General features: G+C 39.0%; 1 protein-coding gene across 5 annotated transcripts in view; it reads left to right on the forward strand.

The window, feature by feature from the left end:
- Nucleotides 1–16,230, forward strand: part of cnih3 (cornichon family AMPA receptor auxiliary protein 3) — a 121,052-nt gene that overhangs the window by 50,212 nt on the left and 54,610 nt on the right. For all 5 annotated transcript variants that reach the window (XM_084952276.1, XM_084952273.1, XM_084952274.1 and 2 more), the window contains exons 2-3: nt 1,292–1,360; nt 13,096–13,143. In XM_084952276.1, the coding sequence (XP_084808402.1) occupies nt 1,292–1,360; nt 13,096–13,143 (117 nt within the window). The remainder of the gene's footprint in view (nt 1–1,291; nt 1,361–13,095; nt 13,144–16,230) is intronic.

Consider the following 16,230-nt stretch of genomic DNA (forward strand, 5'->3'; position numbering starts at 1 on the left):
GCAGATGATGTAATACTCCAAACCCATACAAAATGTTTTATATTTCCTTACAGTGTGTAAAATCTCACCACTTGATGTCAGTAGATTGCAGATTGCAGTCACCTGAGCTCTGTTTTCTTACCCTCCCAATTCAAGTGCATAATCATTGCTACGGTGGCTGCTGTAGGACAAATAACTCTGTTGTGAGTTTAGACTTTCAGTCTGCTGTTTACCTCAACTGTCAATATGTGTCCATGTCTATTAACTCTGGAGGAGGCTGTAAATTTTTGTGAAAGGGGTCTGATACGGGTTGATAAGTTAGTGTAGCTCACTTCTATGTTTTTCCTGGGAGCGGCAGTTACCATTTGTTAGGTCCAGTTAGTATCTGTTAGTTGATGTTAGCCTCTGTTAGGTGTTGTTAGCTGACATTAGTACAACTTTCTTTGAAGTGGATCAAAATTGTTGATCTTGGACACTTAGCGAATAATCTCTCCCACAGTGTGAGAATGTAATCAAACTGTTTGTCAGAGGGAAAGACACTGAGCTACTACTCATGGATGGATGGATGGATGGATGGATGGATCAATAATGGCTCTTAGTAAAAGCAACTTGGAGAGAGATGAGGTTTTACAGTACAGAATGTAATCTCCATGTCAAAGGCTTTTCTGGCATTGCAGCAGGTTGACTAGTTTGTTCAGCAAATGAAACATCAAACTGCAGACATGTTGTCCTTACATAATTCAGATGGATTTTAAACATAAGTGGACTAATTTGCCTAATCTGTGAGGTTTTAGACCACGTGGAAATGCAGTCATCCAGGGAGCTGAAGACATTTTCAGGTCCTCTGTCTGTGTGTGTGAGAAACAAGGTTCAGGACTGAAAGTTCAAAGTATTTGTGGTGGAAATGTACTTGTATAGTCCTTGGTTGCTGAAGATATGAATCTCTCTACCTCGCTCTATCTATCTGGAAAGCAATAGTGCTTTATGGTGAAGCAGACTAAAAAGATGTAAATCTTTGAACTCATACACTTTTCTTTACATTTTTTTTCATTGTATTTGGAAAGTACTTACGATTTATATGGTTATGATTATGGATTATGATTATGGTTATGATTAATTTTACTTATTTAGCATAAAGCAAAGACAGTCTAATAACATTGGCACTCTGCAGCTCAGCTCGGTACATAAATCTACACTACAGGCTGTTTCTGTGAAGTAATGATGTTCTTTCAAAGTGAGAAATGTTGCTCTTTACAGTCCCTCTATCTTACTGGTTATACAGTGATCATTTCTTTCCCTCTCTTTGTGTCAGATAACAGCTTTTGATGAGCTTCAGGCAGATTTCAAGGTGCCAATCGATCAGGGCAACCCACTCCATGCGGTAGGTCTGCTTTCCGTGTTCATTTTTATTCATACACCCTTCTTTTACAGATTTCTTTTCATGATTATCTCACTGTCTGTGCGTTGCGTTATGAGAAAAAATGGAAAGTCCCGCATAATGCAAAAACATTGCAAGAAGTGGTTCTCAGTCTTTCCCAGTATATTTTGACTGTTTCTTCCCTGTTTCTCTTTCCATTAATTTCAAATCAAGCAGTTGGCAACATTCTAGTTTTGTATGTTGTCCTCTTCTCACTTCCTGGCTGACAAGCAGACTCCTATTATAAGACTTCAGGCCAAAGTATGAATGACTCATCTTTTACAAAAAAACAACCTTGAATATGGTTATAAATAAAATCGAAGTGACAAGCCACAAACATAGGTAAATGTGGCCTGCCAATGATGATTTTAACAATGCAAGCCATTTCTAAACTGTCAACTCTAAATCCTCAACCCTAGATGTTTAATACAAGCTCAGTGCTAAGAGGGATGCTAATCAAACTATATAGCTTGTGACATCATTACCTAAGCTTTCAACTGATTTCAAATGATTCTTCACCTTCCACTAACATGAAGCAATAATTCAGAGTAAAAAGCAACTGAAATATATATAATCAAGGGTTTATTTTTAATCATGAAGGAAAATAAATGCAAGTAAATTTCACTTGACCATATTCCACTAAATGTAATGACTTTGCACTTATGTAACAAAATTGTGGAGTTTTTTTATGTAACAAAATCAGTTAATGTCAGCATTTGAGGCAGAAATTTATTTGAGTGTAACTTTTTGATTTTTGTGCAAAGATATTTTTTTCTTTACTGCAGGACTTTTGTAAGTTGTGGGAGATACTATCACAGCTTAATAGATTAAAGTTCCTGCTGAATCATTTAGCAATATGATGTACATTTCAGCTAAATATGTGATTTTTTTAAAGCATGCAGAGACACATCATTAAATTGTGTCATCGGCAGTTCTGATCTGGAAGCCCTTTCAGCAGGGCAGCATCATTTATCAGAGTTTTCCACAAGCAGCTTAACTTCAACCTTCCAAAGATGCAAAACACTGACAGCCATTTTCTACTCTTTACAAGTAAAGTTCAGCTCTGTTGGTTGAGATTCTAAAAATGATTTTTGTGATACTATTTATTTCAAAGAGGCTTTTTTGGTGATCTGATAGCAGTTTAACGTGCTGGCATTATGGCGCATTAGTACACTCTGCTAACGTTTCCATAAAAATAACAAAGGCAATCTTTTAACTCAGAAAAAGTCTTACAATAATAAATTATTGTTGTTACATTAATGCTTTTACAAAAGACTACAGTAGAGTCTTGTGTAAAAATTATGAATAGAGGCTCATAATAAAAAAAAGTTAATACACAAAATATATAAATGTACACAATTTACATTTAAAATAAAAACAATAGAGAACAGAACCACAATAAATAACGTGAAAAATTTGCACTTTCTTCATTTCAGCTGACTGTGAAAGTCTTTAATGTGCATGGCTCTTATTTGTGCGAATCTCTTTTTTCCTGCCCTCAGTTTTATTATTACTGCAGATCCACCTTAGTTTTTGAGCAGAAGTTAAACGGGTAAAGATCAGACGAGATGACAACAACTTATTATGTTAAACAAGAGCAGAAAATATTAAATTCAATTTTATTTATATAGCACCAGTATCAATAGTCCCAGTATTTGCCTCAAGGTAGTTTGTATTGTAAGGTAAAGACCCACCAATAAGAGAGGTAAAACCCACTTGGTGACAGTGGGAAGAAAAAAACTCCCTTTTGACAGGAAGAAACCTCCAGCATGACCAGACTCAGGGAGGGACAGCCATCACAATGGGCTGGCGGTTAGGGGAGGAAGACAGGAAAAGACAAGAATTACTAGTGACTAAATGCAGAGTGGTGTATAAACACATGATCCCAAGAAGTGTTACCAAAGATATTGTAGTGTAAAAGAAGATGCCAGAGAAGGTCAGCTTAGTCTTTTAATTGCATCAGCTCACTTGGGCACCATGTGGCATTTTAGCAAATTAAATATTGAAAACTACATGCCAGAACTTACTGTTACAGCAATCGCAAAATACCTCCAAACTACTGATAGCTTTAATTTAAAACTGAACTGAATAGATGAGACTTTTACTGTTACTGATAGAAATCTTGCTTTTTGAGTCTGATGTGCTCTCCACATTTCAGACTGGTTCTTCCCTCATGAGAACCGAGGAGACACAAAGATACGAAGCTGCAAGCCAATCCCTGACAATGTTTGAAACTAATTGATTTGACTGTAAACATTAACTGTTTTGGACTTTTGGACTAACACACACAAAAAGAGCTTGAAGTTTGTCCAATCCCAAGATTAAAGACCACAAAGGTCATACACTTTCTGACTTGAGACTGACGTGTGCAGACAAAACATCTATGTTAACCTTTAAGGCTTTCATTCTCCTACAAATGTGCCGCGTTTGAATTTTGTTACTGTGATGCTGTGATTAAAGGGGATCATTTTTTACATCCACATATATGCAAAATTATAGGCAGGAATAAAATCTCATGTAGGGCAACATATATTCAAAAGATAGCCCTTTTGGATTTAGTTATATGGGTAAGAGTTTTAGGAACTCAGCGCCCAGCAGCAGCTTTACGATTGGTTGGTTTGTATAAATTTCTTTTTTTAATCTAATTCATTCCCTTCTCTTTCTTCTTCCTCCCAAACATAAAATTATTCAGTGTTACCACTCCCAAAAGCGATCAGGAGACGTTGCAGAGAAAGATGTTCTTCGGGGTTGGTTAGCGTGGGAAACCTACTCTCGGTGAAATTGTTTCAGGATCAGTTCCAGGGCTCTAAACCCCTCTCCCCAGAGTATTCTGAGCTTTTACAGTTGGCTCTTAATAATGCACACTTCTACAGCACCAGCAGTGAGCCTGAAGGTGACATTGACTTAAAAGCTCTGGACTGTATAGCTTCTTAGGACTATTGACTTCTATACGTACATGCTCGGGGATGGGTGTCAGAAGCAGGGGGAAAAAGTTGCAGAAAGAGCAAGACTTCCAAAAAAAATTGCAAACTGGGTGAAAGAGTTTGAGATGGAAGCTGGTAGACAGAAAAGGGGAGAAATGGCTGAATGAGGATTTCGTAAGAGGCAAATGAAAAGGACTCTTCAGATTGAAAGGCATTTTCAAAACTCTGAAAACAGTGCATTAGACCAGATTTCCCCGCTCAGTACCACTTTCATATTTTGTCATATTTGCATATCATTATTCAATGCTGAACGTATCAAAGAAACCAGCGAGGGAATGGGTACAAAAGGTTCCATCTAATTTTCTCTTCCATTTTTCTTTCTTCTCTCACTCTCCCACATTTCCTTAACCCATCCCTCCCCCATTCTCCTCCTCCTTCTTACATGAAACGCATCACTGCAGTCAATATTAACATGAAAATGTGGCCTTGAATTGCATGATTTCTTTCCAAAATACACATTAATTAAAGACATTGTTAAAGTTCTGGCTACTCGTAAAAGTTTTTACGGTGAGTTCAACTTGATGTTTTAGTTTTCTGCTGGGTTCCCAGGGGCCTTGAAAATCGTAGAAATTTTGGGGGAACGGGAAAACCTCAGAACAGATTGTAAGAAAATAAAGCAACTCTCTCAAAATTACATTTAATTGATTAAGTCAAGAACTGCATAAAAGGAGGGGATGAGTGGAAGTGGGTTGCAAAGTGGGTATTCAATTCTTTTCAGGATAAAGTGTGTTAAAGAGCCACTGTATGACATCTGGTGCTTTCTTTTTCTTTCTTTCTGTGTGTGTAGTGTGTGTATTAATTTCTTTCTGGGGACCAAAAATTGGAGGTTTACGATACTTGTGGGGACCAACAGCCATTATGGGTGACTAAAATCCCAGTCCCCACAAATTTGAAGGCATTTTTGAGACTCAAAATGTTGTTTGAGTGTCAAAGTATCAGTTAGGTTATGGTTAGGTTAGAGTTAGGGAAAGCATTATATCAATGAGATGTCCCCACAAGGATATAGCGTGAGTGTGCACACTAATAAATTTAACTAGGCCATGTAAGCCTTAACTGAAAGGTTGAAATTACAATAAGACACAATACAAATTTTACTGAATAACTTACACAGTACACATAAATGTTTTTTTTTTTTTTTTTCATTAAAAGGACTAAGAATACCAAATTTCCCACATATTTTGCACACATCTTGGTTTTTGGTATACAATAAGAAAACATTCTCTCATTTACCTTTCTGGCAGTTTGATGGTTTCATTCTGAACAGCCACACTTTTCCTTCCATCTCTCTAACACACACACGGCCTCTTACTGAAACTGTCCATGTGATCTGTCTCTCCCTAACTTTTGCATAATATCTCTCAGTTTTCTTTTCCTCCTTCCGCTCTGTCTGTCTCCATCTTTCTTGCTTGAAACCAGCAAGTCTAATTAGCAGTTGCTGTCAGCCTGCTCCCTGAGGGAGGAACCTCATACTGGGCACATTCTTCATGCAGACACATGGTCAGGTGCTATCTCTCGGCATCACTGTCTGTCCATCCCTGCTGCACAGTGAACTTTATGTAAAAGTTGCTCTCTTGTTGTTTCCCCTCTAACTGCCACACACACACACACACACACACACACACACACACACACACACACACACACACACACTCAAATATGGAGTAGCAATCTGGGCAACTTGGAGGAATAAATTTATGAAAAATGTCACATCACATGGAGGAATGGTTTTTACCCATAAAACATATGGACTGTTTTTTACTGGAGGCAGATGTTCTGGTGGGTTTCTAAAGTTGTTTTTCCAGAATTTGTATGTGTGTTTTTATCATTTTATGGCTGTTTTTCAATCAGGATAGCTTGTGAAAATGGAAGACCAGAATTAGGATTTTATTGAATTAGCTGACCTGCAGACAGCTGAGACTGAAGAAGTCACTTGTATGAGCGACGAAAAGTTTCTCCACTGAAAACGTTATGTCCAGATGAACAGAATTAACATTTTTGGAATACTAGTTCAGATCAAAGAAATAATTGGCTCAACAGATCTTTGACTCCAGGGTTGTTCCTGTTTTCCTTGACCAGTGACAAATAGTAAGATGTCCTAGCTTTGTGGAGGGCTTTTTTTTTTTTTAGAGAGAGTAACAAACTATTTTAAATAGAGATCAAATAGGTCAAATAGAGATCTTTTAAATCTTTTACTGCATTGTGCAAGAACTCCATGTGAGAAAGCATTTTCAAGTAAGGATCAAGTTAATGTGGGCCTACAGCGGTGTCAATTAATATGGGTATTTTCAGATGTTGCTTTATTGTACAGTCCCAACAACAAACCTGAATGCGCAAGTTGCAAGTTTTTTGGCATGATAAAAAACCTCTTGCAGGCAATGCTTCGGTGGGTATTCAGAGTCAAAGCAACATCCACATGAATGCCAGAGCAGAACACTACATTGTAAAGATTTAATGTTCACTGGAGTACATATTATCACACAAGAACATATTCTGTTCTACACAATCCTAAAAAACAGCTTGCTTTGCAATTACTGTTAGGAGTTCACACATTTCAGTGGTGCGCACACTGATGCACACAAACACAGATGTCCTGTGAGGAAAACACATTTTACTATTCATTACATTGTTGCCTTAAGTGGAATTTCCTCCCTGTGGCCTCTGATGCCTATATGACTGACTATAGTGAGGCTCCTTGTGCCACCATATTCCCATCCACTTTATTATAAAGGGATGAACCTGTAGCCAGCGGCACTCATAAAATTGTCTGAGTTGACATCAGAGTGATAAGTGAGAAGAAAGATGACAAAAAGAGAAACTGGGATTTTGTGGCTTTTGAGTGTTTCCAATATTCATTTTTTGCTCAGCGTCAGCATCACACCAAGCATGCAGGCAAAACTGATGACAGCTTCTATAGCCTCTTCAAACTTCTTTAAATGCTACCGCAACCCATTCAACACTTTCTCTCCGTTGCCTGTCACCTTTAGACACCTAGTGACATCATTTTGCAGAATTTAAACATTATGAACAAACTTCATCAGTTTATTAAGTGTACGCTAGGCAGGTCCTTTTAACATCCTTCAGGCTACAAGAAAACCATTTTAGGGTGTGGTTAAGTCATGGTTAGAAACTAGAAGATGTTCCCTTTAAGTATGAAAAATAGGTGAATAATACATATAAACAGGTAGCTGTGATGTAACTAGGACCCTTACGCTAAACACGTCACTGGTGACCTTAAACTGCTCTGCCTCTTAAAATGAAGGTAACTTTAATTTCCCCACTCCATCTATCCCTCTCCAACCCGCCCTCCCCTTCTTTTTCATTTCCTGTTTATACTTCCATGCTGCTCGCTTGCTTGTCAACCAAAGTAAAATTTCAAAGAGGCATCAGCCTAATTGCTTGCAAATGAGTAGACAGTTGTGGGGGGGGTGCACACATATACCCACAAACACACATTACTGAACATATAATAGCAGAATATATTTGTCTTTCACACCCGGCAGGAGATGAAGGCAAGGGGAGACGGTGCAGAAGTGAATTGGACTGGTCCCTGATGAGATGCTCAGTGCCGGACATTAGCAGTGGAGATAATTGGCTATCAGACAGAGTCCGTCATGGCTGCTGTGGCTTGTTTATGTCAGAAAGATAGGACTATGTGCAACTGTCTCTAAGTCTAGTGATTGAGGTCACATCAGAGGACAGAGGGAGAGTTCAAATTGTCTGTTAATATAAATTCTTACCAAGAACTTTTCAGCATATCCTCAGAGTTAAAGTTCCCTCAGCTAAAACATCTTTATCTTATATTTTAAATTTCTAAATTAATTTTCTATAATCTCTATATCTCTATATAAAATGTAATTTATATTTAAAGTTTCCTTTAAATCATTTAAAAAGTAGATTCCTCCATGCTTTTGCCTGTATCTGGAAGATAACACACTACTACCATAGACGGTGGTGATACTGTATCTAGAAGCCATTTCCTAACCACCATTAACCTGTTAACATCCACCAGTGGACTTTGCAATCAACTGGGATTTTGTCTCATCCAGGCAACCTACGGCATTTTCAGTATTATGGAAAGGTAAGTTGTAGTGCAGACCTATTTGAGAGCAGGTTACGTTCAAGATTAGAGATCAGCAGGTATCAAATTATCACCAACCAGTCCTCCGGAATATAGTGTCATCATTCCTGGAAGATCCCTCAGACCCTCGTTGTCCAGGAGGGTCTAAAGTCTAAACTAACACTACAAATTGTGGATGAATTTCAGAATAATATTCCTGAATGTAAAAATATGAACACTCTGAATATCTTGGCATTGACATGGCCCCGTGAATTGGAGTCATGTAAGGTTAAAACAAACTCAGCCCTAACCCTCACCTCGTTACTGTTGATCTCATGGATGTTAAGAGCCTGAAAGGGACATGGCTGAAAATCACTATTGGATGACCGTAATCTTCATGTCCTCACCCAGCACTGCATTATTAATAGGAATGATTCTGTCATGGAAATCACTGCATGGACTCAGGATCACTTCCAAAGTCATTTACCATGCCATCGACAAGTATGGGTTAAAGTTCCATCAAGCAAAGAAAAACCTATTGGTGAACATGATCCAGAAACATCACCATCTTCTCTGTGCCAAAGCTCATTTAAATGGGTTTGAGGCAAAGTGCAAACATTTCTGTGGTTCACAAGAATCAAAATTTAAAATTCTTTTTTAAATACAAGGATTTTCCTCCAGACTATGAGGGAGAAAGACCAATCAGTTTGTAAGCAGTGTTCAGTTCAAAAGCCTCCATCACTGATGTTATGGGGATGCATTAGTGCCAATAGGACTGCCAGCTTGCACATCTGGAGGGCACATCAATGCTGAAAGGCATATACAGTTTTTAGAGCAATATGCTCCCATGCAGATCTTTTTGGGGAAAGGCTTGCGTATTTCAGCAAGATAATGACAAAGACCTAGACACGTTAAATGGACTGATTCTTATAAAGCACTTCAGCACTTGAAGTGCTTTATACAACTTGTTTCATTCATCCATGCTTTTTCTAAGTACTTTCTATCTAACATTCACACATATTCATAATCTGGTGGATGTATTGGAGAGCAACTTGGGGTTAGTATCTTGCCCAAGGATATGTGGGGATCAAACCACCAACCTTCCAATCAGTGGATCTCCTCAGCTGCAGCCACTCCAGAATTGTTGATCTTTTAATTTCCAGAATCAGATGGATGTTAAACTCTCACCCCAACCGGTCGCAGCAGATGACCACCCCTCCCTGAGCCTGGTTCTGCCAGAGGTTTCTTCCTTTTAAAAGGGAGTTTCTCCTTCCCACTGTTGCCAAAGTGCTTGCTCATAGAGTGTCGTATGATTGATGGGTTTTTCTCTGTATCTATGAAGCGCCTTGAGGCGACTTTTGTTGTGATTTGGCGCTGTAAATAAAATTGATTGAAATTGAATTGAATTAAATTGATGAGCAGATTTTGGAGAGTTTTTCAAAGAGTAGTCAAATAATTATGAGTATAAACAGCATCTATCTATAGAGGTAAAGTCCCATTAATCTTGGGAATGAGGTTCTTAACACCTAAATGCTATAAAGAGATACAATGGCCACCTTCATTTTCCCTCCATGTTTTATTTATGTCCTACACTCTCATCTCTCGCTGTTCTTGCAGTGGTGTTACCTCAGAGCTGTTTGCAGCCTCCAACCCAGGAACCTCTGGTTTCATTATTTACAGCGCAGACATAAATTAATCATTTTCCAGAAGGAACCTCTGTTGCAGTCTGTACTTCTTAAAAATAATAATCAAATATTCATTTTACAACCTCATCAGTTGTAGGAAATGAGTATGTGAGTATTTATTACACAGCGTGCTGCGGGGAAAAGCCTGTTCTAACGTTTGAGTCTAAGGTTTATTTTGAGCTTTATTGTGAAAGGTTTATGTGGAAAATAAACAACCGGACACGCGATGGTTTTACCGTCATTGTTGCTAACGACAACGCATAAAAAAGGCGCTTGTCCATCCGTAGTGTGGTTATATAAAATATAAGAGAAAGAGAGAACTTTAAGAAATTAATATAGCCACTACAGTGACCATCAAAACAATGAAAAAATATTGCCGTAAACAGTTTATTTTGCGACACCACGAAACAAACGATAGCGTAAAATGAAACGATAGACGTTTTTATATCGTCATCCGATATATATCCTTATATCGAACAGCCCTAGTATGAAACCAGTTACAGACTAGGGCATTGCCAAAGTTTTAGTGTCAAGAAGGTAGCTAAGTCCTGGCACTGGACAGCAATAGTTACGTCAAAGATCTCATAACACAGAATTTTTTTACATGTTGATATGATGTTGATACATATGAGATATCACTGGCGTATTTTAAGTATATGGAGCTCATGTCAGAGTGACTTGCTTAATGAAATGGGAAACTGGATTAATACATAAAATAGCGCTGAACCTGGTAAATTACCAACAAATCTAGCTACAGTGATTTCACTTTTTCTGTTCATTGACTATATTCTAATAATAAGCAATTCATAATAACAATAAGAATTCTATTAATAATGTTGTTGTTACTAATGAGAAGCTCAAGTTCTGAACTAAAATTACATTCACAAAATGAAAGTTCAACACTTCAAACAAATTACAGTGAATATAAGAATCAAAGTTAAGCCTCGGGCTGAATACAAATCATATTTCATGGTGTTGCTGTGTGTTTGAAATAACTCACTGCCAGAACGGACAGAAGCCACTTCTCACTGCCTCTGCGCGCGCACACACACACACACACACACACACACACACACACACACACACACACACACACACACAGCATCTTGTCTCTCTAAGCCTATGTCTTTCCAATGAGAGCCTTCTTCTGTCTCTGACACAGACACACACACACAGGGAAGGATTCTCGCTGACACATTTTTGCAGAAAAATCGAATTCATGTGCTCTCCGCCTGCAGTAAGCATTAAAAAATGTGGTATAAAAAATGTGCAGGTAGGTTAAAAACCGCAAAGGGCTTAAATTTAGGTCAAACTATGCTGTAAACAGATGCAGAGACTGCCCGTGGCTTTCAGTATGTGAGGAAGGATGACAATAAGCAGCGCTGCAGAGCAATGTTCATAAACTGTATTCATAGGCACCCGAGTGTGTTTTCACTCCAGTTATTTCAGCTCATTTTCATGCATTTTATTACCGTTTTTCTTATGTGGTAACTAAATATCGGTTCAGCTTTTGACATGCTACCTTTGATGTTCTGCACGTGGATAAATATTTTTTCATATACTTCATCATTCCCACAGAGCCTCTGTTGTTGACATTTGCAGACGGTTTATGAGGCGCACAGATAAACTCAAAATGACTGTCCACAAGCACAAGCGGGCTGACACTCGGGTCAATACATGATTTATAAGCAGTCGGTATTTTGCATTGCTCCCCTGTGGACTTGCAGCACCGCCAGTCAAATGCAGGTTGCGTCATCCATAGGAATTGATTAATATTTGATCATGATGTTAAAAGCAGTGGTGAAATAGCTGCTTTTAGAGTCAGCATTGTGGTGAGTGCTGATTTAAGCATCTTACAGCTTAATATACAAGCTGAGAACACTCAAATATTAAAACTTATATAAACAAGTAGCAGCCACCATTACTGCTGGGAGAAAGCTCCACAAATCAGCTATGTATGAATGAATAACTCTCTCTACCAATGTGGAGAAAAAATGACCATAGTGCAGGAGAACCTGATCTCCAGACTAGATGTTTCCTGTTGTTCAACTGGGTACAAATTCAAATGTTTTCAGAATTTATATGTTACCCACCACTACCACGTATCACAGGAGCATCAACTGAAGCCAAAATGCACAGACTTCGCCCAGTTCTTCCAGGGTGGATACCCAGGTCAAATAAAAGACATAATTTGTCCACTATATCCAGGACTGCCCTGGGATCTTCTCGCAGTTTTACATGACTGAAACACATGAGAGCTTCCAGGAGACATTCTGCTTTCGATTTGGGGGATCAGTGACTCTCCTCTGATCCTGAATGAGTGAGTTATGTACTCTTAGAGTAAGGCTAGATGGAGGAACCAATTAAAAATAAGTGAATTGAAAACTTTGTCTTCAGCTCTCTCTTCAACATAAGTGCTAAATTCATTGACCAATAATTTTCTCCAACAGATTTTTCTGTAGAAGGAAAATGAGCACATCTTAATTCAGTCATCCGTCCATCCTCTTCCGCTTATCCAATTCAGGGTCGTGGGCTGGGCTGGAGCCTATCACAGCTGTGATAAGGCAAGAGGCAGGGTACACCCTGGAAAGACTGTCAGTCTGTCACAGGGCTAACACAGATGGGCCATTTAGAATAACCAGTTAACCTAACCCCTAACTGCAGTCCAAAGACTTTAGGGGGAAGCTGCAGTACCTGGAGAAAACCCAGACAGACAAACAAGAACATGCAAACTCAACACAGAAAGTCCCTAATGGACCTTCTTGCTCTGAGGGAACAGTGCTAATCACCACGCCACCGTGCTTCCCCACATTATCTCAAATTCTGTGCAGTAGCAAAATTGGGATAACCATTGATTTTTCACCTTCAGCACTGGCTCTCAAAAGAAGTGCAACTTAACAGTGCAAGGACAAATGTGCAGTATTTCTGTAGTTTCGTCTTTCATCATAACTTTTCCGTTTGCTCCTCTTACAGAGGGAGAGACTGCGAAACATCGAGAGGATCTGCAACCTGCTGAGGAAGGTAAGCAGTGAAAAACAATTTTCATTCATCTTGTGCAAGTCCTATACATGGTCAGAAACAAAGCAGATTGGAGACTGGTAGGGAAGTGCACAGAATAAGAGGGAAAGAAGAAATGCATCTTGTAGTGAAAATTCCGTTTTCAGGTGACATCTGATACAATGTATCCAGAAAGCGTTCACAGCGCTTGACTTGTTCCACATTTTTTTCATGTAACAGCTTTATTCCAAAATGGAATCAGTTCATTTTCCCAAAAAATTCTACACACAATACCCCCTGATGACACACTGAAAAACCTTTTCTTGAAATTCTTACATATTTATTGAAAATAGAAAGCAAAAATAAATTGTGTACATAAGTATTCAAAGCCTTTGCCATGACACTCTAAACCAGGGGTGTCGAACTCCAGGCCTCGAGGGCCAGTGTCCTGCAGGTTTTAGATATCACCCTGGATCGCAACACCTGAATCAAATAGTTAGTTCATTACCAGGCCTCTGGAGAACTTCAAGACATGCTGAAGAGGTCATTTAGCAATTTGTATCAGCTGTGTTGGATCAAGGACACATCTAAAACCTGCAGGACACCGGCCCTTGAGGCCTGGAGTTTAACCCCTGTGCTCTAAACTACGCTCAGGTGCATTCTGTTTCCACCAATCATCTGTCAGATTTTTCTACAACTTCATGGATGTCCACATGTGATAAATTCAGCAGATTGGAATAGATTTGGTAAGCCACACACCTGCCTATATGTTGTCCCATAGTCGCCAGTGCCTGTCAGAGCATGTATATAATATATTTTTTGGTTTCCAGGGTTGTGCATCACTGTTTTACAGGTTTTAAACGAATTTTTCAATTTGAACAAGGATGCTTTGTTTATTATCTTTCCTCGCAATGTACTGAAATCAAATGGTAGACACACATTGAAAGGTTCTGCATTGTGTTTTGCAGAGCTGTGCTGTCTGTTTCAGGTTTTGTGTGCCTTGAGGGCTCAGTATGAGGTTGAGAGAACTCCTCCCAGCTTCAGTTTGGCATCTGTTTCTCCCTCCACCTCTCTGAAACGCAAACCACATACTGTTTGAACTTGTGCATACAAGCGTGTGTTTGTGCATATGTTTGTGTCATGCTGGAGGTTCACTGGCTGAACAGCTGATCTTGATCATCATTGTTGTTAACCCCAGCACCCAGCTCCTGCGCTAGTCCCCGGGGAGGACATTTTCCCCTACAGATCATATGCTGAGATGGATAAACACACTGACATACTTACACAGACATCCAGACATGCTGTGCTTGGAGCTGTGACATACTGTGCAGGTAACAGTGAAGGTTGCTGGACACCATAGGCTGTTTAAAAAAAATGGATGTAGCTTGTGGATCTAAAAGGGATAGCAGGGGGTTTATATGTTGCAGTTGCAAAAACAAGCGTAGTTGTATAGAATGACCTTAGTACAACACTTTTCCTTAGTCACTGTTATTTATTTATCCTGTTAAATAACTGCATATTTTATAAATTACGATTGTCAAATTCCGTATTGTCAATTAATTTCCAGAAGGACGATAAACCAGTGGTATGCTGTATAGGGCAGGCTTATTCTATGGTTTAAAAGCCGCTACTGTAAGATCACACATTGTCCCTTTTTGTATATAAATCTTACGCACCATGTGAGAGAATATTGCTAGGATTCTGTTATGATAGCATAGTAACAATAAAGACTGTTGAATCTTCAGTCTTAAGGTGGAAACTCTATAAAAGGGGTTGTTTTTAACTAAATCCAATGCCTACACTGCCATTAGTGACCTTGGTGCATGATAAAAAAGTCATGAATCATAGTATAAAGCCTTTAAAGGCCACAGAGGCCTAATACAAACAGAGATATCCACCTCAAAAAAGTGGTAAAATCCATAGAGTAACAAATGTATTTAATCTGTCAATACATTAATCACCATTTTGTCTAACCATTATTCAGCATATGAGGTGACTGACGATTATGCACTGGCTAGCGAACTAAAGCAAAGAGAAGCAGCAGGAGAGGAAATTCCTGCCAAGTGCCTCAGGCGACAGCTTCTTATTTCATACATTCAGACAGAATCACACATTATGAGTTACACGCTTTTAGAAACTATATTTCACTGTCTTGCATACTGTGCCTGTCAGCATGATTGCCTAAGGTCCTGATGCATGAGGATCTGCTGCATTGTGGTGCTTTTTAAATCCTTTTTTGAGAGCTCTTCTTTCCCCTTCGAAAACTGTTCAGTTCACACCGACTGGCACGCTCACAGCATGTTGGTCCTGACTGATTTGGCTAAAAGCTTTGGCTTTATTTCTTTATGTTGGCATATGCACTTGGCAGTTTTCACTGCACACATTCACAAGCAGGCACATGGACACGTGCCATTTTTGTTCTCAATGGAGTGTGTTGTGTTTGATGGGTTTTGGATGACTGGAAACCCATGCAGATGACAATAGCTTGAGGGGATGTACTGTGTTCTTGTGTGTGTGTGTGTGTGTGTGTGGGTGTGTGTGTGTGTGGTGTTCATTAGATGTGCTTTCTTGCGGCTTGAAGCCTCTGCGTTGTCACAGCAACTGAGCAAACCTGAGCGTACTCATTAGTGCTCTTCCTTTATTTTTGGGTCTGTCTTGGGCCTTTCTTCTCTCTCTCCTCTATTTTAACATTATTCTACCTTTCTCTTTTTTATCCCTCTCACTCTAGCCTCTCCATCTCTCCTAGTCCACAGATTCACAAGTGTAATAATGAGAGAATGAGTGAGGTATTGCCGAATCGGCAAAGGCAATTTTTTCAATCCCTCTAGTAGGTACTCATCATAAATTAAGATAGTTTACAAATATCCAGGAATAGCTAATGCTATCAACACAATCAGAAGAAATAATGAATGTGATGTATTCCAAAAAAAGCCCTGCATTCAGTTTTTTGAGATTGGCTCAAAATTTTATAATTAGTTGTCACATGATGGAACAGATTCTATGTAATACCAATTTTGTTGGAGCACAAGACACGATGACGATGGAAAAGCAGATGGGGAATGACAGAGATATCCTAGTCAATGGGGAAGTTAAGAAAGGAAAGTGTTGGAA

This window comes from Perissodus microlepis, chromosome 15, assembly GCF_051167445.1.
Source record: "Perissodus microlepis isolate ML-2025 ecotype Zambia chromosome 15, ASM5116744v1, whole genome shotgun sequence".
NCBI classification, from domain to species: Eukaryota; Metazoa; Chordata; class Actinopteri; order Cichliformes; family Cichlidae; genus Perissodus; species Perissodus microlepis.